General features: G+C 40.6%; 1 protein-coding gene across 1 annotated transcript in view; it reads left to right on the plus strand.

The window, feature by feature from the left end:
* LOC118796783 (ephrin type-B receptor 1) overlaps window positions 1–23,656 on the plus strand; it is a 388,416-nt gene that overhangs the window by 219,109 nt on the left and 145,651 nt on the right. Inside the window, exon 6 of the mRNA XM_036555886.1 lies at window positions 17,472–17,807. Coding sequence (XP_036411779.1) covers window positions 17,472–17,807 — 336 coding nt within the window. The remainder of the gene's footprint in view (window positions 1–17,471; window positions 17,808–23,656) is intronic.

The following is a 23,656-nucleotide window of genomic DNA, read 5'->3' on the forward strand; positions in this document are numbered from 1 at the left end:
CGCCACAACGAACTAGATGGGGCCAGTGCATCGGACATCGCCTGGGCTAATTTACACACCTCTTTAATATTATTTTTAGTAACTTCTTATTGCCACAGACCGGGGCATCAGCACCTATGTTAAGGACTATACTAGAAAACCTATGATTGGCTTCAGGTTTCTTCTAATGCCTGGCACCTTGGCTAACTACTACTGGCGCCCCTAAAGCAGAATCTATTTTCACGTGGCACAAAATAGAATCACCCATAACCAGAGCACTTTCAACAAGTTTGTCAGTGGTTGCTTCACTGAGTGGGGCAAACCTGTTGGACACGTGAATTGGAGAAGGGTGGTCCTCAAGTAGGGAAGCATTATATGGAGTTAAATCAGTGTCACCAGAACCTGAACCTGAATTTGTGATTCTGAACCTGAATCTGTGACGCTGAATATGAGAAATTCAAACTGTAAAAATTCATGTTGAGAAATTCAGGTGGTAAAATTCAGGTCTGGAAATTCAGGTTGTAAAATTCAGGTCGAGAAATTCAGGGAAACGTCTGGGGTACTTGGGAAGAGCAAACAAGCGTAGATGCAATCCAGCTCACCCTTGGCCAATCACTGGGAGTGGCTTCTTTGTCACCGAGTACATGCTGATGAAGGACCGTGGCAGAAGAGCAAGCCAGTGGAACATTTCCAATTGTAAGTCGCTTATTCTTCCTTCTCTTTATGTAAGCTCACATCAGATACTAGTATTTATTGTTTTATTGGTTGTGCGTACAGATATAAGCTGATACTTGATTTCTTATAATATAGTAAGTGATTCTTATAATATAATGAGTGGTACTCTTCCCGAGTACCCCAGATGTTTCCCTGAGCTTTCCAGACCTGAATCTTACAACTTGAATTTCTCTACCTGAATTTTACAACCTGAATTTTACAACCTGAATTTGCAGACCTGAGTTTTACAACCTGAATTTTTGAACCTGAATTTTTACAGCATGAATTTCTAAACCTAATTTTTACAGCCTCAGGAAGTGTAAGGACTTCAGGTTCAGCATCACAAATTCAGGTTCAGCATCACAAATTCAGTTTCAGGTTCTGGTGACACTGATTTGACTCCATAGCATTAACTTTCACCCTCTATGAGGCCTCTGCTGCTGGAGTTGAAGGCATACTAGCTGTCCCAAAAGCACCCAGAGCTTCTGCCAGCCAATCTGAGCCTTGCTTACTAGCCATGCTCTTTTCCAGTATCCAGATATGCACCTCTAACTGTATAATCCTCTCTGTCAAACAAGAGACTTGTTTACACTTATCACAAATGAAGTTAGCACTGTCACTAGTGATGGAGAAAGAAGAATAAATGTATTGCACTCAGAGCACAGGAAAAGTTTAAAAAAGGCAGAAAAGTCTGCCACACTGATGCTAATGCTGCTTCGTCTGGCTGACTTGAGTCTTTTCTGAAGGTGTCTTGAGGATCCGATGAGGAAGATTGTCTCTGAATGATTGCAATTTATTTCAAAATAATGAGACTACAAGCGAAAAATGGAAAAAAGGCCAGAGACAAGTGAAGATTAAAGCACAGAAAACAGCAGCACTCCTCATAAGCCATTTCGAAAAACAGTAACATTACTCTTCAATGGCAGTTCACACTTGGCAGGTTTGGTTTGTTTAAAATGATCCTTGGTGTGATTCCTCTGTTAGTAAGGTTTGTTTGGACACATGTGAATGCTGTTCAAATGCTGGTGTGCTCAAAATAAGCGACCCGAGATCCTGTAAGGAGGGTGGTCTCGGTCGGCTCCTAAATGGACTCGGTTTGTTTGAAGTATGAATGCTAAACAGACCCAAGACATCCATTTACCATATAGAAGCACTTTGTAGATCTACAATTACAGACTGTAGTCCATCTGCTTTTCTGCATGCTTTGTTAGCCCCCTTTCAACCTGTTCTTCAATGGTCAAGACACCCACAGGACCACCACAGAGCAGGTATTATTTGGGTGGTGGATCATTCTCAGCACTGCAGTGACACTGACATAGTGGTGGCGTGTTAGTGTGTGTTGCACTGGTATGAGTAGATCAGACACAGCAGTGCTGCTGGAGTTTTTAAACTCTGTGTCCACTCACTGTGCACTCTGTTAGACACTCCTACCTTTTGGTCCACCTTGTAGATGTAAAGTCGGAAACAGTAGCTCATCTGCTGCTGCACAGTTTGTGTTGGTCATCCTCTAGTACTTCATCAGTAGTCACAGGATACTGTTGTCTGGACCAACCAAGGGAGCTGATCTCTCTCTCTCTCTCTCCCTCTCTCTCTCTTAATATATATATATATATATATATATATATATATATACACACGCATTAAGATTAGCCGCTATTGTATCTCTCGTCCTGATACATAATTCTGAGGTTAAATGTTCCCATAGGAAAGTGAAACTCACTGATTTGCCCAATGTGAAACAGACAGAAATTCAAATGAAAGTTATAGTGATATGTGATAGAGAGGAATCCGCAGCACTGGGCTTTAGCTGCGGCTCTAGAGTAATACATATGGATTATGGGATCATTAGTTTAAGTCTCCAGGCTCTGATCCTTGCGGCCGTAATTATTTTACTAATAACACGCCTTCCACTGGCAGAAAGTTAGTTTGTTTTGGACGGGAGTTTTTCAGGAGGTGGCGAGTTATTGAATATCCGACTTGATTTAATTCACCCTCAGAGGGAAATGGAGGGTGTTTGTGTATTTTGCCATTCATGGATTCATTAGCTTTTATTTATTCATGGAGCAGCCGCCTAATTGGTTGCATGAAAGGGGGAGTCTGCACTTCTCCTTTTTTTTTTCCATCCTCTCTGTTTCCTGGATGGTTTGAAGTAGATTGCCTGCACACATGCATTCTCTCTCTCACAGTCTCTGTCTCTCTGTCTCTCTCTCTCTGCTCTCCCTCATACTCTGTACTCTTCTTTCTTTCTCTGCTCTCTTTCAAACTCTCTCTCCTTCCCACCCTCTCTCTATTCTCCTCTTTCTCTCTCTCTCTCTCTCTCTCTCTCTCTCTCTCATATCTCTCTCTCTCGCTCACTGTCCATGTCCTTCGTACACTCTATCTGTATCTTTTACTTTACACACAAATACACTTTCTCGTCTCTGGCTCTCTTTTCTCCAGGGTCTGCTGTGAAGCGGTTAGTGTGTGTGTGCGTGAGTAAGAGAGAGAGGTTGAGAAAGGGAGAGAGAGGTTGTGAAACGAGGCTGATTAGGGTAGTGATGGATAGGAGAGCAGGAAGTGTATCAGCAGGGTTCTGGAGCTCCACTACCGACCCAGGACCAGCCAACCGCACACACACATATACACACTTTCATACTTCCCTCTTCTACCCCTCTTTTCACTCCCTTAGGGGACTGATTGATGCTCTCTCTTTCACTCATTCTCTGAAGCCTCTCTCTCTCTCTCTCTCTCTCTCTCTCTCTCTCTCTCTCTCTCTCTCTCTCTCTCTCCCTCTTCCTCTCCCTCTCCCTGGAGGCCCATATGCTTCTCTCTGGTCTCCGTCCGTTCCTCTCCATGGGAGACTGAGTCAGTGGGACCGGCCTAAAGAGCCTGGAGTGTTCATCAGAGCCTAAATTATTCCCTTAGAAACTTCCACTGTGTGTGTGTGTGTGTGTGTGTGTGTGTGTGTGTGTGTGTGTATGTGTGTGTGTGTGTATGTATGTGTAAGTACATGTGTGTGCACTTTGACAAGCTGCTGGTTAATTGGATGAAGCAGTGGAATTCAGAAATGATTAAAGGTAGTATGTTGGGTTATGTTGTTATCATTCTCAGACCTTTTCCCATCAAAGCTCTAATAGAGGAGAGGACGTGTGCTGAGTTTCAGTCATGTGGTGAATATTGTATAATTATGATTATTATTGGGTCTAATTGTGAGTATTATTGGGTGTTACTGTGAGTGTTACTGCATGTTACTGAGAGTATTATTGCATGTTACTGTGAGTGTTATTGCATGTTACTAAAAGTATTATTGCGTGTTACTGTGAGTGTTATTTGGTGTTACTTTGAGTATTATTGAGTTTTATCATGAATATTATTGGGTTGTTATTATCCATATTTTTGTGTATTATTGTTGTTGGGTGTTATTGTGAGTTATTGGGTGTCCTTGTCAATATTATAGGATGTTATTGTGAGTATTGTTGGTTATTTCTCTAAATATTATTAGGTATTAGTATCACTGTGTGTTGTAAATAGTATTGGTCATTATGGTGATTATTATCAGGTGCTGCTATGTGTATTATTGAGTGTTTTTAAAAGTATGGTTGGGTATTATTGTGAGTATTATTGGGTGTTACTGGAAATATTATTGCCTGCTTTTATACGTATTATTGAGTGTTACTGCATTATTGACTGTTATTATAAGTGTTATTGTGTATTATTATGAGAATTTTGTGTTGTGCATGATTTTGGCTGTTATGATTAATGTATGCCACTGAGTATTATTGAATGTTTTTTATAAGTTTTACTGGGTGTTATGATGCGTATTATTGAGTGTTGTGAGTATTATGGGCTGTTATTGTGAATATTTTTGGCTGTTATTATAAGTGTTCTTGACTGATATTATGAGTATTTTTGTGTATCATTATCAGTATTATTGGGTGTTGTCTGCGTTACTGAGTGCTTTTATCAGTATTATTGGCTATTGAGTGTTATTGGGTGTTATTGTGAGTATTGTTAGGTGTTATTGTGAATACTGTTGGTTTGTATTAGGTACAGTGTTGAGTGTTATTGCATGTTACTGTGAGTGTTATTGGGTGTTACTGTGAGTACTGGTGTATCATCATGTGGTCAGTGAAGAGCAGGTCTGGAAATATCTGGCCTCACTGAGTACCAGTGACCACAAGACTCAAATGCAGGAGTGTAACATCATTATTATTTTTTAGAGAAAACGTTATTCATTACAATCTCACCCTCTTAAAATGCCTTCTTGTGTTATGAACTCCTTAAAGTCACAGGCGTATTACATTCTAAGGCTTATTATTCAGTAACTGCATGAGTTATAATGCAAACTGTTTGTGTTTATCGTAAGTTATAGAATTGTGTAATAACCTGCCAGCGGGCTCTGGCCATTTAAGGGGCTACATTTTCACAAGAGTATGATATGAAGAAATTTTGAAATTGCCTTTAATACCGTTGATTTTAGAAAAAAAATGTTGAGTGGGTAGATCAGGGTGTATCACTGTTTATATTATTGTCAGTTTAGATTAATATCCAGTGTTGATGTGATATATCATTGGCAATTCATAAGCTGGTGCTTGTTATAATTGTATAATATAGTTCTACAATAATTGTATTATACTGTATTGTAACCCACATCATGGTACCAAAGTTGGGAAAAACACAGGTATAATATAAAAGGTAAAATATTCAGAGGCAAGTTTGTTTGAAATATTTGTCATGCTTCACGAAACACTTGACGATTGAAGGTTATCTGAGTTGAATCATTTCTCGTGGTGTGGCTCCACTACAGCGTAGAGTTGAGTGGACTTGATAGGCCGTTTGTGCATGTTTACCTGGTTGGTTTGGGAGTTGTAAATGTGGAATATGAGTGAAATGGAAGACGAGTGTTTGTGTGTGGGTGAGTGTGTCTGTGGGTGTCCATTACCATACCTTGTTACTTTTGAGTGCATTTTCAGCTGTACACTGATTACTGAATTCTGTTCTGATGCACTGCATCAATCCTCTCTCTCACACTTACATAAACAAACATGCAGCAAGGAATGAGTGGATTTACACCAGTACAGTGTGAATCAGAACAATCATAGGCAGTCTCTGGACAGCTACAACAGCTCTATACTCCTTAACCACAGCATTTCTGCAATCACACACTCTCACACACACTAAGCCTACAGTGTGCTCCATCACACACACACACACACACACACACACACACACACACACACACACACACTCTCACACACTGGGACAGGGCTGTGGCATTAGTACAGATGCAGTAAACACACTTTAAGCCACTGTAATTGCCTTGCTAATCCTCTAGCTGCAGCCACTGCCTCCAACCGTCTCTGCAGTGTGTTTAAGCCTTTCTCTCTCTCACACACACACATACTTGTCATACACATGCACACACAGTGGGACATGTACACATACACAAAGTTATATGGCATCTGAAATGGTGGATTATGTATAACACAGCCTGTGATTGGTTCAGCATTTTAGTATAAAGTTTACCAGTATAGATGTAAACGTATAGAGTTAAGGTTTACCAGTATAGATGTAAACATATAGAGTTAAACCTTAGAAAGCTACACGTATTACTGCTGTTTAGCTGTACTTTCAAGTTACATTGCAAAACTATTTGAGTGCAATTATATGCATAATACATACACAAAAATGATAGGTTAAAAAATATGCTTCATATGGTGCTTAAATAAATACTTTGAATAAATTGGTTCATTTAAGTTGAATAAAGCAAGTTTAATTACTTGTTACCATGTGAAGTATTTGTTTTCGGTTGAATTGACAAATCATTTTTTACAATGTAGATAATTACATAGTTTGTTAAATAATCTGTTATATTTTCGTTTCACGTTCTGTATCAACTGGTTCAAGTCGGGACTTGTTTCATTTGTCTTCGTTTTAAACAATTAAGTTAAATGAAATTGCCTTGGGTATAATAATACACGATAGGTACTGCTGTCTTTGCATTATAATACAATACATTTTTGATACAGAGTTAGAAAGTAAATGCTAACAAAACTGTTGCATTTCTTTCTTTTTTATTTTTTATTTCCCAAGTGTTTTTCCACAAAAGCAGTTTTTTTGTGTAATTTTTCCTTCCCTGTGGTTAACTTAATATCAGTTTCCTGAACACTTACTAATATTCAGTCATCAAAATAATTTGGAATGCATATCTGCATTCCTGGAGCAGCAGTGGCGGTCCTGTCTGCGTTTAGAGTGATGGTGTTATCCAGTATTTTATGCTATTTTTATACTATTTTTATTTATTTTGTCTCTGCGTTTCTGAAAAAATCTGCATCCTATTTGTTCCTCCGCTGCAGCTGACAGTAAAACTTATAAGTACTAGTTGAAACTATTTGCGAAGTTTGTATAATTGGTTTTGTGTTTTTTCCCTCAGGCCTATCTTCAAATGCTAAACAGGAAAACACCTGAGACTGGCTTTTCTCCTCTGTCATAGTGCCTTCATTAACATAATTAGGCTTCTAGGCCAATCAGTGTTTTGGAGTTAGTGAATATTTGATGTGGTGAAACACAATGGAGTCTCATCTGCTCTTCAGCTGCACACTGCAGAGAGGCAAATTGCCTTTGTGCATTGGCCTACATCACAGATCAGAGCAGAGATAGAACCTCATCTCGCTCTGCACTCTTTACTCCCACTACAACTGGGAAGAGGCACTGATAGATAAGGCTAGATATTGAAATTTAAAACTTTTATGGTTCCAACCGGATTCCAACAGAATACCACCAGTGCCACCAAGTTTTCGAAAAAGTTTGTGTCATTCAACACCAAGGTCAATACCTGAGTAGTCCATCCTATCAGCATCAGTGAGCCAATAAACATGCAAAATCTAGACTGGTGACTGGCTCTTTAAATACCTTCATGTTACTAACCTCAGTGCTTCTCTATTACTCTGGAATCTGTTGCAGTCAGTAAATATACCCACTTCCATCCCCTCACACTCCTTTCTGACTGTCAGTGTTGGTATTGAAGCTGTCAGTATTTAACATTAGACACTGAACATACTAAAAACATATACACAGATTCTAGATCTTGGCAGTATCTTCATGCAGTCATTAAACAAATACAGAAGAGAGCATAGAGGAGACTTTTACATCTGAATGTATGTACACTATAAAGTACTTGGACACCTAAACATTACACCCATAGGAGCTTTTATGACATCCCATTCTAAATCCAGACATCAATGTGGAGTTGGTGCCCCCCTTTGCAGCCATAACAGCTTCCGCTCTTCTGGGAAGCTTTCTACAAAATTTTGGAGTGTGACTGTGGGAATTTTTGCCCATTCACCCAGACGAGCATCTGTGAGGTCAGACACTGATTGGACGAGAGGGCCTGGCTCACAGTCTCTGTTCAGGGTCGCCCTAAAGGTGTTTGATGGGATTGACGTTAGTAAAGTCCTAACACACAAACTCAGCCATGCCTTTCTGGAGCTTTCTTTGTGCACTGGGGCTCAGTCATGCTGGAACAGGAAAGGTTCTTCCCCAAACTGTTCACACAAAGTTGGAAGCATACAATTATCCGAAATGACTTGGTTTGCTGAAGCATTAAGATTTCCCTTCACTGGAACTAATGGGTCTAGGCCAACCCCTGAAAAACAACCCCATAGCATTGTCCCTCCTGCACCAAACTTGGCACAGTGCAGTCAGGCAGGTAACGTTCTCCTGATATTCACCAAACCCAGACTTGTCCATTCACTCCAACGAATACGTTTCCACTGTTCCAGAGTCCAGTGGCGGGGTGCTTTACACCACTCCATCTGATGGTTGGCATTGTGCATTTTGATCTTAAGCTTGTGTGTAGCTGCTCAGCCATGGAAACACATTTCATGAAGCTCCTGATGCCGTTCTTTTGCTGATTTTGCTTCCAGAGGCAGTTTGGAACTTTTTAGTAAGTGATTCAACAGAGAACAGACACTGTGTGCTTCAGAACTCAGTGGTCCCACTCTGTGAGTTTGTGTGGTCTACGTTTGATCTATGTTTGTACCTTTCTTTCTTTCTTTCTTTCTTTCTTTCCTCTCTCTCTCTCTGTCAGCAATATATATTGTGCTTTAAAGCTTCACCTGCAGGATTTGTTCTTAATCTCATAGAAAAGCACACACACACATATTGTACCCTAGAGAAAATCTCTCTCTCTCTCTCTCTCTCGCTCCTCTCTCTCTCTCTCTCTCTCTCCGTGTGTGTTTGTTTGATCTGCTGCTGATATAATGATGATCCACCTGTTTTATTGAAGCTGACCATGTCTAAATGCTACACACACAAGCAGACAAAACTGCTTGACACGTTCAATCGTTTAGCAAATCCCAGTTAGCCTCATATTAGCCCACTAATCGGACACTAAGCGGCTGCCAAAGCTGATTCCACTCTGATCGCGGTTCTGATATCCGTGGAATGTGTGTGTGTGAGCTCTTTATTCCACTGTTACCCCTGGCGACAGCTTTGACTGACAGCCGGCCATGTCAGTACAACAGGTTTAGAACTGTGGACTGAAGTACTTTGCACCGTGTTAGTGTTAACATAGCATCAGTTAGCGCATGCTGAGTGACAGACTGATTTTGTCTCACCTGTGAAACACTCAAGAGATGGTATTTTGTTACCCAAACACACACACACACTGTATTACATGGCTGGCACACTGTGTGTTTGCAATATAAAAGCAAGCCAGACTTCTGCGTATTGTTAGAATCTGGGGTGTTTTGTCCATAAAGCGGCCAAGACCCGTTTACTTTGACAGGAAAGGGCCGTTGGACTAAAGTGCAAAATAACCAACCACCGTTTTCTTGTGACGGACAGGCGATATTCAAAATGGGACTCTTGCTACACAATCTGCATCCCCTGATTTGCACTATGCATGCACACCACTGTCATGCATGCACAGAAAAGCATTACTTTTACTGTAGTTTCTAGTTAAGGCATAAAAAATGTCCATATTCTATGCTATCCTGATATCCCACGTGTTTATCATTGAAAACACAGAGCTTTAAAGTGTGATTATATCAAAGCGGTTTTGCTTTATAAGATAGCTTTCTTAGCCTATGTGGGCACTACAGTAAGAATAACATAAACAAAGCTGGGCAAAATATAGGCTCAATCTCAAATGGCACGTTCCACGTTCAGAAGCAAAGAAAAGAAAGTCACATAAATAGAAGCAAAACAAGAGTTAACATTGGCATTGCTTTCCACCGCTGAAGACAGCTCTTGGCGAGTAAAAGGATGAAGTTTATACCGACTGGTAAGCAGGAGGGACTGTACTTTTGCTTGTTTTTTACAAAAGAGGTGGACACCACTGCTATTTTTGTGAATTTGGCAGGTTGCATCATCTCAGCTATGGAATTAAAAAACAGTCAGCATAAACAAATATATAAACAAAGTTCTCGTGTAAGTGTAACATAAACAGTCAACGCATTTACATACAATTGGTCCAGTGACTGCAGAAAATTGTCAGTAATCCGATCATGATTAGTTTAGACGTGATGTAAAACGTAACATAAATTCAAAAATCCAGACAGTTGCAGCTTTTAAAAAACCATCGCACCACTTTGCCTGAAAATATGAACATACACCGTCTAGAAGATGAAGAATATTTAAATCCTTCATTTCATTAAGCATGTAGTTGGTGTCAGTGTCGTCCCAAAAGTGTTTTGCTGCTTCTCATAACAACGCTGCTTATTTCTGGTACCGCCGTCTGTTTTCACACATTTCTAAAGATTCAGAGTAAGTTCTAAAGATTCAGAGTAAGAGTCTCCAAGCACTGAGAAATCTGATTACTGACCTAAAATTCTGCTCTGTTTATCAGATATTACTCCAATCTAAGAAATCAGAGTATAGTGTTTACATGATCATTTGAATAATCAGATAACTGTAGAAATCCGATTATGATTGGATTATTGAGTGCATGTAAACACCCTCAGTGAAAGGAAAAATTGGAATAGTTCTCTGATGCTCATGCCGGAACTGCCTCTGTGATTAGTTTATTTATCCCAAAATGTACCACAGCTGTTCTGTAATGCTGCACTCTACAAACACAGACAGAAGCTGCATGTTTTCTTATAGAATTTCTAACTGAATCATATTTATATCACTCTGTTATGAAGTACAGCTTTACCTTCATCACTGAGAGAGTAGCCTGTCCACTCTCTCTGCTAGACCCGTCTTCCGCGTCCATTTCATTGCCCTGGGAAGATAACTTTGCTAGCTAGCAACATGAAAACAGCTGAAGCTGGTAAATATTCTTCATTGCTTGTAAATCAGTTGTTTATCCATAAAGGTTTTTGTTTACACCAAAAAATACTTGATCTTTGTTGCACATATGAAAAAATCATTTGAAATGAAGAATGCACTCTAAATTTGCGAATGTTGACACAAACTGAGTTTCTCATTTAGTTTAATGGGATTTTTGCCAGATGTTTTGTGAAGTTTCTCCAACCTACCAACAGTTATTATGAAAGAACGTGTTTGTGTGATAAATTGAGTCAATTTTACATTTTTTTCTTTGAGTTTCTTCATACTCAAGCCACTCTGTTTCTTTCTCTCTCTCCTCTCTTTTCTTCTCTCACTCTCTCCTTTCTTTCCCTCCATCCTCTCTGTGTCTTTTTCTCTCTCTCTCTCCCCTTTTCTCTCTCACTCTGTCTCTCTCCCCTTTTCTCTCTTTTTTCTCTCTCTCTCTCCTTCCTCCTTCACTTTGTCTGTTAGCTAAACACACAAAAGTGGCCTCAGCCTTGCTGTCGTCTCATCAGAATCCACCCGCTGTGCTAGCTGCAGTGTAAGCGAAAGTCCGTCTCGACCCAAGCATTTGGACACGGACTCTTGAATTGCGCTCAGGCCGCGGGGCGAGAGCAGCTGACAGCCGCTTTTATGCTCCCTCCATCCGTCCGCCGTGCCTAACAAAACTATAAAACGCCTTCACCCCGACAGAGCCGTCCACAGCTTACAATGTCTCAATTCTGCAGCCGCTGAAAGCAAAGTGGCGAAGGTCTCTGACTCTCCGAGCCAGCGGTCCATCATCACCGCAAGGTTGAGCCTTTTCAGCACCTCGTTCTCGCTCCTGAACGTTCTCCTGCCGCCGTCCCAGGAGGACCCGCCCGCATAATAGCCCATTGTGTGTGTGCTGAATGAAATGGCTCTGGAATTCCTTTCTCACGAGAGAAAATCCTAACCTTCACCACCGGCAGTATGATATTTCACGGAGATGACATTCTAAGATTTTGAAGGAAGTGGTCGGTGCGCTGGGAGTTACAGGAGTGCTTTGGAATGGGCAATTCTAGAATTCTCAGTGAGGCTCTAGAGTGAAATAGATACACTCACCATTCACATTATTAGAAACACTCCCTCCCACTCCCACATGTTAGCTATTTTATTACAAACACCAACTTTGTATCTCCACATGCTGACCACTTTATTAGAAACACCAATGTTGTACCTCCACATGCTGGCTACTTTATTAGAAACAACTGCTTTGTACTTTAACGTTAGCCACTTTATTAGAAACAGTGACTTTGTACCTTCATGTTTGCCACTTTATTAGAAATACCAATTTTGTTCCTCCGCACGCTGGCCACTTTATTAGAAACACCTACCTTGTACCTCCACATGCTGGCCACTTTATTAGAAACACCTACCTTGTACCTCCACATGCTGGCCACTTTAGAAGAAACACCAATTTTGTACCTCCACATGCTGGACACTTTATTAAAAACACCAGTTTTGTACCTCCACATGCTGGACACTTTATTAAAAACACCAGTTTTGTACCTTGTGCATTGCAGTGATTTTATAAAGGATAGAATGGTAAGCAGTGTAGTTATGTTGATTATGGTTACCAAGAAACATAATGATCAAAGGTTATTCATTAAAAATCACAATAGTTTTTAAAAGTTAATGCAAAATTCAGGTGACGTGGGCAGGGACTGATTACGATAGAAAAATGTCATGTAAATAAACCAAAATGATTAATTCTCAGTAGATGTACAATAGCCCGTTATTTTCTGCACAGATATATGTTTTTAGGCATTATGAGGCTTTAAATTATTTAAAATTTTTCACATTAGTACAAAACAGGTTGTATGCAAATACTTGGGTGTGCAGTGGACACTGGCCCCACTGGCCTGGTCAGTAATCCGTCTTTGGACATGTGAATAAAGAGTATTTTACAGCTTCATGATTTAGCCAGGACCTGTCCAGGGTGTATCCTGCCTTCCGCCCAATGACAGCTGGGGATAGGCTCCAGCACCCCACCGCGACCCAGAAGGATAAGCGGTTTAGATGATGGATGGATGGATGATTCAGCCAGTCAGATTTTAAATCTGTAGCTATCCATTTATAAAGAATGGTTAACATTTCAGTCGCATCTGTGTTTACTCCTGAAAGGATTTATATCAATCCAATATAGGACACAGTTGTATTTGTTCTGTTCTCGTGTTCCATCTGGGTCCATCACCTTCTTCACAAAGCTATAGACAGAGCCCTGATGTATATGTTTGGCTCAAGCCTCTTCCAACAGTGCTTAGTGAATGAGTCTGGCTTTCCCTTTGATCTTGGAAGAAAGCCAAATGTCTGTGTGTGCATTTGAGTCAGAGATTAACTTTGATTCCGTGAAATGTTGTTTTGATTAGGTTTTCGAGTGTTTGATGAAAAGGCTCTCAGGCTTTATGAACATTTTTTTATATAGACATGCGTTTACATTGTTCACACTGTTACTACTGCATGAGCATGGAAATGAAGCTCGAACCCGACCTCTCTGGGCCTTTTTGAGGCTAAACCAGACCAGGCCCTGACTGCTAATGCTAAATTTGATACCCAAACCTGATCCAAATCCAGCCTCTTGAAATAAAAACAAATCTACTAATTAAAAAAATCACTCATTAGGAAACAAACTCAAGTCTCATAATTTGTGAGAAATTGACCCAAACCTGGCCTGAACCTGATGTGTTGTCAGGCCTTTTGTCAGGCTTGGATCTGTTAGCAGACTTCTACAGGATGGCTCAGCCCTGGGTCAAATAAACAAATGCATTCAGCGATATACTGTGGTGCTAGAAAGTTTGTAAACCTTTTAGCATTTTGTGAATTTCTGTATAGTTTTGACCTAAAATGTGATCTTTGTATTAAAAATAGAAAAAGAACCAATGAAACAACGTAATTATATGTTTTTTGAAAGTTTGAAAAGATGTGAACCTCTAGGATTGTCAGTTTGGTATGAAGATAACTTGGGTCAGGAGGTTCAATCAAGTTGATGATAATCATAGAACTTCATGGCTGTGTTTGATTAAAATGCTGCATTCTAGCATAAAAACCTCATTCTAACTGTGAAACATGGTGGTGGCAGTGTCATGGTTGGAGGATGTCCTGCTGCCAAAGAACTAGTACGGTATGATTGAGTTTTGAATTCTGGGGTCTATCAGCAAATTCTAAAGCTGAATGTCAGTGCATCAGTCCGTGAAACTGAAGCTCAACCGAAGGTGGGTCATGCATATAAACAACAACACTGAATGCAGTGGTCAGTCTACCAAAGCATGGTGGCAGCAGAAGAATTTTTGCCTTTTGGAATGGCTAAAGTCCAGACCTTAAACCAATAGAAATGTGGCAAGACCTGAAGTGTGGAGTTCATAAATGAAAGCCTATCAACATCACTGAGTTGGAACAGATCTATAAAGAAGAATGGGCCAAAATTCCATGAACTCAGTGTGTGGGACTGACCAGCAGTTACAGGAAACGTTTGGTTGAAGTCAGAACTGCTCAATGGAGTCAGACCAGTTACTGAAAGCAGAGGTTCACATCCTTTTGCCAACAAAAGCAGTTAATATTGCTTTATTTAATAAATAAATGAAAAAGTATATAATTCTTTGTGTTATTTGTTTTATTGGATCCCATTTATGATTTAGAAGAAGTCTTCATTTTAGGTTAGATTTATGTAGAAGTTCAGAAAATTCTAAAGGGTCTGCAAACTTTCTAGTACCACTGTATGGTAAAGTTTTGGTAAAGGTAAATCACTCACATTGTGGCCTCTTAGCTTAGTGGCTATGACTGAACGCACCAGTATAAATGAATCCCTCACTCATAGCTCATTGAAACAGTTGAGGACATTCTGCCAAACAGATTCTAAACTTTCAGCTGAAACCAAGAAGAACCAGAAGAAGAGATGATTGGAGTTTGATGAAGCATTATTATGGTTGTATGTAGTCTACAGTCTACAGTCCTGTCTTTACGGAATATAAACGTAATGTATTACTTAGCTATGTGTCCAAATAGGACCAAAAGTTTGTGGACACCAACATTTCTTCTGAAATGAAGGTATCAATGGGGAGTTTGTTCCTCTTTGCTACAGTAACAGCTTCTGCTCTTCTGGGAAGGCTTTACACTAGATGTTGGAACATGGCTGTAAGGATTTGATTGCATTCAGCCACAAGAGCATTAGTGAGGTTGGGTACTGATGTTGGATGATTAGTTCTGCAAAAGCCACTCCAGCTCCTCCCAAAGGTACTTGATGGAGCTCCATGTTGGGGGGCTTTATACCCCTCTTGCTGACCCTTAGCATGGGCATGGTGACCCCAGGCTCGTGCGGCTGCTCCAAAGCATCCCAAACTATTGACATTGATTTTCAGTGGAGATTGTACAAGCTATGTGTGCACAATTGAACATCTGTGTCCCCAAAAAGTAGCTGCATTCTGGATACTTTTGGACATATAGTGTATATCATTATCTAATTACATTTAAATAATATAGCAAGTGATATTAATAACTCTAGACTTCTGAAGGTTAAGCTAATGTTCATATGCAGTACTTCATATGCTAGTGATATATGTGGTTTATTGTGGTATTATTAGTTTTATAAAACAGCTTCCAGGCTTCTGATATGGTAGCGCACTGTTGTAGGCGTGTGAACTTTTCCCACAATCAATTGAAAAGAGATTATAAGTTGGATCAAGTAAAAGAGCTTCCTTCAGCTTATCACATCTAAAACTTAAATGAGTTCAGGGAAGATAATCACTTTTTAATGATTCATCTTCGTCGAGCTCGTTTAAAAATTGAACGTTGTAGACATGATAAATTGAGGCCATGTTTTAACTTGACACTTTTTACAGTCTTCTGCTGCCATGACACTCAAACAGTGCTCGAACCTTTGCTTACCCCACTGGTATCACTTGCCATATGACTTATTTTTATTATTTATTATTTAATGTATAACAATCACTTATACAATATAGATATTAATATTATACACTAAATACCAAGGAGTATTTGTAGATATTTTAACATTTTTAAGCATTTGGAGAAAAGCAAGTGATTAAATGTCATTTTCTAGTGTCATTTTCTATTCGTAATAACTTTTTGGCATCTTTGATCACCACTTTTGGAAGAAATATGAGGCATTCTGTGTAATATTTATAATACAAATTTTTTCTTGGTGCTGCAGAGCTTTCTCAGTCATTTTAGAATCATCTGCAGCTCCTGGACACATCTAACATTCAAACAACTTCCTACAGCTTCGTAGCTTCATTGAAACTTTATTTTATACATTCAAGTCCATAAATATTTGGACGTTGATAATTATTGCTATTTTAGCTGCCTGTCACAGCATATTGGAACTGTAATTAAATAATGCAACTGAGCTCGAAGTCCAGACTTGCAGCGAAACGCAGACTTTCAGACTTCTCAGCTTTGAAGATGAAAATCAGGTGAACGGTGTACAATTTTTTTAGGACCTCAAAAGTAATCACACAAACTAACATGTTCATAAATGAAGTTGTATTTTTTAATACTTGGTTGCAAATCATTTGTAGTCAATGATTGCCTGAAATCTGGAGCCCATAGATGTCGCCAGCTGCTGGGTTTGTTTCCTGGTGATGCTTTGCCAGGCATTCACTACAGCTGTCTTCACGTTTCTGCTTGTTCTTGGGGCATTTGTACCTACAGCCATGCCGTCATTGCTTCAGTCATTGTCCATCTGCACTGTGATACGCTGTCCAATGTGTTTTGAAGCATTTGGCTGAAGCTGAGCAGATAATATAGTCCTGTGCACTTCCAGATTCATCCTGCTGCTTTTGTCAGCAGTCACTTCATCGATAAATACAATAGAACCAGTTCCATTGGTAGCCCATGCCATGACACTACCTCCACCATGCTTGACAGATGAAGTGATATGCTTTGGATCATAAGTGGTTCCTTCCCTTCTCCATACTCTTCTCTTTGCATTATTCTGGTACAAGTTGATCTTTGGCTCATCAGTCCAGAAGATGTTGTCCCAAAACTCTGCAGGCTAGATTTATTTTGTAAACTCTAATCTGGTCTTCCTCTTTTTGAGGCTTATATCTTATGATAAACGCTCTGCATTTACTCTGGTGGAGTCTTGATGGTTGACTTTGACACAGATACGACTATGGCACCTGCTGTGAAGGTGTTTTTCTTCACCAGGGAAAGAATTGTCTGTTCAATTCTTCTGTGATGGCTTGATTCTCTGGCAGTAACAGGCTTTTGGCCTCAAAATGTATAGCGACAGATTTCAAATGCAAATGCCACACTTCAAATCAATGAAAAAACAAGAAAATAATATCCACCTGCCCTTAAAAATGGGGGTGGCTGAAAATGGTTGTAGTTTCTACACCATTTACCACCATTTGGGTGTAAATACTCTCAAATTAAAGCTGGAAGTCTGCGAATAGTTTTTTTATTATTGAAAACAATGAACACTTGTGTAAATCACTCTCGAGCTAATTCCAGCACCTTCCGCCTCCTCCTTCTTACCTCCGCAGGCGTTCCATCTGGCCCCCGGAATGTCATCTCCATCGTGAACGAGACGTCAGTTATCCTGGAGTGGCACCCGCCGCGCGAAACCGGCGGCCGGGATGACGTGGTCTATAACATCGTGTGTAAAAAATGCCGGGCGGACCGGCGGTCCTGCTCACACTGCGATGACAACGTGGACTTTGCTCCCCGGCAGCTGGGCCTCACTGACACCAGGGTGGTCATCAGCAACCTCTGGGCGCATACGCTCTACACGTTCGAGATCCAGGCGGTCAACGGAGTGACCAATAAGAGCCCATACCCAGCCCAGCATGTCTCTATAGACATCACCACCAACCAGGCCGGTAAGAGAACAAGCTCTGTGGGCTTCAGGCTTAAATATGTAAATGATCTCTGTTCTGATTGGCTGCCCTGCATTGGACATAATTCAAAATGTGCTGAACAGACTGTCTGCAGTAACAACACACTTTATCACTTCAGTGTAAATGGACAGACTAAACTGCTGTAGGCTGATTGTGCAGTAGGTTCCGTGTATAGGTTCTGTATATAGACTGTGTTGACAGGAGTGGACGCTACATTTACTTTAACAATGTTCACATTGTTGTACAAAAGCTCCCCTTTCTCTTTTTTTCCTTTCCTCTTCTCCTTAGCACCCCCTTTTCTCCTCTGCTTTTCTCTTCTCCTCTCCTCCTTAGCTCCCTTTTTCTTCTCTTCTTTTCTCCTCTCCACTCCTCTCATGCTCAGCTTCCTTTTCTCCTGTCCTTTTCTCCTCTCCGCTCCTCTCATGCTCAGCTTTTCTCTTCTCCCCATCACTTCCCCTTTTCACCTCTCCTTCTCTCATCTTCTCCTCTCCTTCTCCTCACGCCTTTTTTCCTCTGCTCTCCTCCTCAGCTCCCTTTTTCTCCTCTCCATTTCTTCTCTCCACTCCTCTCATCCTCAGCTCCCTTTCCTCCTCTCCTTCTCTCCTATCTTCTCATCTCCTTATCACCTCCCTTTTTTTACCTCTCCTTCTCTCTTCTTTTTCTTTCCTCCTTAGCTCCCTTGTCTTCTTTTCTCTTCTCCTCATCACCTCCCTTTTCACACCTCTCCTTCTTCAGTCTTCTCCTCTCTTCCTCGTCTTGCCTTTTCCCCTCTGTGCTCCTCCTCAGCTCCCTTTTTCTCCTCCCCTTTGCTTCTCTCCTTTTCTCTTCTCCTCTCATCTCCTCATCACTTCGCCTTTTCACCTCTCTTTCTCTCCTCTTCTCCTCTCATGCTTAGCTCCCTTTTCTCCTCTCCTCATTACCTCCCTTTTTCACTTCTCCTTCTCTCGTCATCTCCTCTCCTCCTCATCTTCCCTTTTGTCCTCTCCTTTTCTTCTCTCCAGTCCTGTCATCCTCAGCTCCTATTTATCTTCTTCTTTTCTCCTCTCCTTTTCTTCTCTCCAATCCTCTCATCCTCAGCTCCTATTTATCCTCTTCTTTTCTCCTCTCCTTTTCTTCTCTCCAATCCTCTCATCCTCAGCTCCTACTTATCCTCTTCTTTTCTCCTCTCCTTTTCTCTTCTCCTCTCATCTCCTCATTACCTCCCCTTTTCACCTCTCTTTCTCTCCTTTTCTCCTCTCCTCATCTCCCCTTTTCCCCTCTCCTCATCTCTCCCCTACTTAACTTTAACAATGTTTACATTAGGGATGCATCGATACCTACACGAGTATAGGGTATTGGGCCTCGGACGTGGTTTCTGCTGTCACTGAGCTACAGAGACTGACGTTGAGAGAGCAAAACTACAGCTGTACAGAAACGCTTTTCTGACATGGAACAAAATCTTCCCCACTGCAGCGCTACTCAATCCAAGGTAGCATTAAATAATATAGCATAACTAACTGATGCACTTCATTTAAATGAGCTAAATGTAGCGATTTAACTTGTAAGATTGCATGTTTACACTAACAACTACTTAATTCTAGATAGGTTACTCAGCATGGTATCAGACCTGGTATCGGTGCGTACAGGAAAATATGTACTCATACTGAGTCTGAGAAATGGTATTGATGCATCTCTCGTTTACATAGTACATCAAACTGACTTTGAACACAGCTGAGGGAATTCAGTGTCCTGGTATGGCACGACATCAGCCTTTAAATCCACAAAAACTGCTGGAGCTGATCTAGTTGTGTCAGCAGTGGACTACTTCAGTATTCTTGAACCGACCCATTTCATATTCAGGTTATTCATCCCACACAGTCGTTTTAGTGACAACATAGTAATTTACTGCAGTGGCGATTCACCTCAAAGGCTACAATGCAAATAAAGGCATAAAAGTTTCCATCTGTCAAATTCAGAGACTGCAGAGCCGCTGCTTTAGCTATACGTATCTTAAGAAGGAGCACATACATTAACACTCCCCTGGAACATGACAGATCCTCCAGTGAGATGACATCAGTCTACAGGCCTCTCCATCTCTGCAGCTGAAATACTGAAATACGCACCTCTAAATATTCATGAACATATTCTGTTCCTCTCTTCACTCTTCTACCCTTCTTTTTCTTTTTTCTTCTCTTTCCTCGCATACTTTTTTGCTTCTCATTTCTTTTTTCTCCACTCTCTTCTCTCTTCTCTTTTTCTTCTCTCCTTTCCTCTTCCCATCTCTTCTTCACTCCCTTTAGTCCTCGCTTCTCTTTTTCTTCTCTAGTTTTCTTGTCTCGTCCTCATCTCCCCTTTTCTCCTCTCCTCTCCTTTTCTTCTCTCCTCCGCACATCCCTTTTTCTCCTCTCCACCTCCTCTTTTCTCCTCACTTCCCATTTTCTCCTCTCCTTCTTGTCTTCTCTACTTTCCTGCTCACTGCCTCCGTTCTTCTCTCCTCTCCTTTTCTCATCTCCTCCTCTCCTCTCCTCTCCTCTCCTCCTCACCTTTCCTTTTTTCTCTCATTTTCACCTCCCCTTTTCTCTTCTCTTCCTCTCCTCTCCTCCTCATGAACCTTTTCCTCCTCTCCTCCTCAGCCCCCCTTTTCTCTCCTCTTCTGTTTAGCTCCCCTTTTCTCATCTCCTCTACTCCTATTTCTCCTATTCTTTTCCTCTCATCTCCTCATCAACTCCCCTTTTCATATCTCCTTCTCTCCTCTTCTCCTCTCCGCCTCATATCCCCTTTTCTCCTCTCTTCTCTTTTCTCCTCTCTCCTCCTCCCATCCCATTTTCTCCTCTCCTTCTCTCCTCCACTTCTTTCCTCCTCACTTCTTCCTTCTTCCCTCCTCTCCTTTTCTCATCTCCTCCTCTCCTCTCCTCCTCACCTCTCCTTTTCTGCTCTCATCTTCACCTCCCCCTTTCTCAATTCTTCCTCTCCTCCCCTCCTCATCTCCCCTTTTCTCCTCTCCTCCTCAGCTCCCTTTTCTCCTCTCTTTTTCTATTTAGCACCCCATTTCTCCTCTCCACTCCTCTCATCCTCAGCTCTCTTTTCTTCTCTCCTCATCACCTCCCCTTTTCACCTATCCTTCTTTCCTCTACTCCTCTCCTCCTCATCTCCCCTTTTCCTCTCTCCTTTTCTTCTCTCCTCTCCTCCTCATGTACCTTTACTCTCCTTCTCTTCTCCTCTCTTCTCTTCTCTTCTCCTTAGCTCCCTTTTCTCTTCTCCTTTTCTTCTCTCCACTTCTCAGATCCTTAGCTTCCTTTTCTCCTTTCCTCTCCTCTCCCCTACTTACTTCTCCTCTCCTCCTGACCTACCCTTTTCTCCTCTCTTCTCCTCTCCTCTCCTCTCCTCTGCTCTCCTCTTTAATTGAATAGCACTGTAATGTCAGCAGTGCCCCTGTGGATCCGCAGTTCTGAATGTATGTTCACGTCCACCAGCTCCTCTTCTTTAATCCAGGATGAAAAGGCTGGAGAATCATCATTGTGTTGAACCATATATAATAACTTTTTACCCTTGAAAATGAGGCCAGCCGGTTCAAACAAACTTCAAAAAAAAAAAAAGCCTTAGCAGGGAGACTTCGGCTTTTCCCTCACCCTCTCCCCCGTCTAAGCAGAAGCTCGTGGATAATTCGGTGTGCAGAGGGATTCCTATCTTTGCCAGCACGGCAAAGTTCAGTCTTAAACCATGAAGACGTGGCTTGTTATGCTGCGTGGGGCTAGCTAGCGGAATCCCGCCGCCTCGTTTCAGCACCGCTTTGTAGTTTCCGTTTTTATTTACGCTCCGAAAAGGCTTTGATAAGGAAGAAACAGCACCATGCGATTTATCCCAGCGCCGGAACCTTTCAGAAATGTGCTTACTTTCTGAAAATGTACCACAGAGTCAGTGTTTTTAGTTCTCCGACTGCGTCTAACTCGCTCTGTCTCCGTTTGCGTGTAAATATGGACTATATCCGAGGTTTGTTTTGGTGTACTGAGACGGCTCCAGGGCTTGTCCGTTCTGTTTGGGGTCTTTTTTTCTTCATAATGAGACGTTGTTTTCGGAAACGTAACTCAAGCATTCCGAGCGTAGACTTTGAAAGACGCTCAGCTCCTCCAAAAAGGCCCGCCACCGATTACGAAACCAGCGTTACGCTGAAGCTAACAGCGTTAGCTCGTTGTGGTGCCACAACAAAGGAAACACCTGGATTACATTGCTGCGTTTTTCCAAAGGCTGTAGATGTGGTTAGCATCCAGCGTCCAAGCTAATGAGACATTCCTGCACTTTTTTTCATAAGAAACCTTCACACAGAAACATCACATCAACATTCCATTCCTACAACTCTCCAAATATGACCACGCCTTCTGAGGTTTGGGGGCCCATACTTGAATACTTTTGACATTTTCAACCAACTGTAGCTCTGTTTGTTTATTTCATATTTATTTATTTATTTATTTATTTGTCATGGCCTTAAGCTCTGAAAGTGCCATTTTCCTTTCCGTTCATACAGACGAATATCATGAACAGGCTGAGGCTCCTGTCTGAGGACCAGCTGCCATCGCTGCTAGATTGTTGACCAAGTGGAAAATTTAAATGAGGCTGATTTTACTGCTGTAGTTTTTTTTTTCTTACTGTATATGAAAGCTCTGGGGTTTGGATAGAGGGTGTAAGGGGGGTGGCGTGTGTGTGTAGGGTGGTGAAAGCTCGTCCGGAACACTAACACTCAGGCTGTCAGGGCTGTTATGGATGGCCTGATCATATTGCTGTTGACAGGATTTTTCTTTGCCCTGTCAGACCAACCAGACTAGATTTGGATCTGTGGGGGGAAAAAGAAAATGTAGTAATAATAATAAAGTAGTGAAAAGGAATTAAATTAAAAATGTTAAATATGAGAAAGAGAGCAATATTTTGAATTGTTTAAATGCCAGTAGAATGTATCATATGAATTGACAAATATTACTTAAACGTCATTGGTCTGAGAAAGAACATTAATATATATAATAACATTATGTATTTAAAAATAAATCAAAACATACCTTTAATTTTGTATGTATAATTAAATAGATAAATATATAAACAGATTGATTGACAGATGGGGCTGCGGTTAGTCATAAGTGTTAATCGAAAGAATGTCCAAAATATATATATATATAGTATATATATATATATATATATATATATATATATATATAATATATATAATATATAATAATAATACCTTAAGATAAGATACCTTTTTTATTTAAATACTTAAATAAATGGTTAGTTTGAAATGTTAATCAAATTGTTAATTCAAATATTGATCACAAGATACTTGAATAGATAGATGAATAGATAGATAGATAGATAGATAGATAGATAGATAGATACCTGTGCTTGGTTTAATGTGTTAATCAAAAGTGTATGAATATGTAATTAAATAAAAACAAAATAAGACTTTCGTTTATTACATGGACAGGGCTGTTGTTGATATGAAGTTCTTTTTTTGCATTCAGTCTACATTAATTTATTTTTTTCCTTTTTTTCGTTCGTACCATTAATAGAATGTATAATATAGTTAGAGAAAATTAATTAAAAGATTCCTTTAATTTAATTGCTTATCACTTCGAGCAGTGTTTTTATGTTGAGCCAGAAAAAGAACTTTTTTACTGTGTATAATGTTTTTTTTTTTTCACCGTGTTTCAGCAAAAGCTGCTGTAATTTCTTGTGAAGTGGGGGATTATTTGAGCCTTGTTTGCCCGTCGGTCTGTTTGTTTTGGTGCAGGTAAATTAAAGCTAATTGCGTAATGGCTGTTACAGGGCCACTTGTCCCAGCTTGACTGGCTTTCAATTACAGACAG

This window comes from Colossoma macropomum, unplaced genomic scaffold (assembly GCF_904425465.1).
Source record: "Colossoma macropomum unplaced genomic scaffold, Colossoma_macropomum, whole genome shotgun sequence".
Lineage (NCBI taxonomy): Eukaryota > Metazoa > Chordata > Actinopteri > Characiformes > Serrasalmidae > Colossoma > Colossoma macropomum.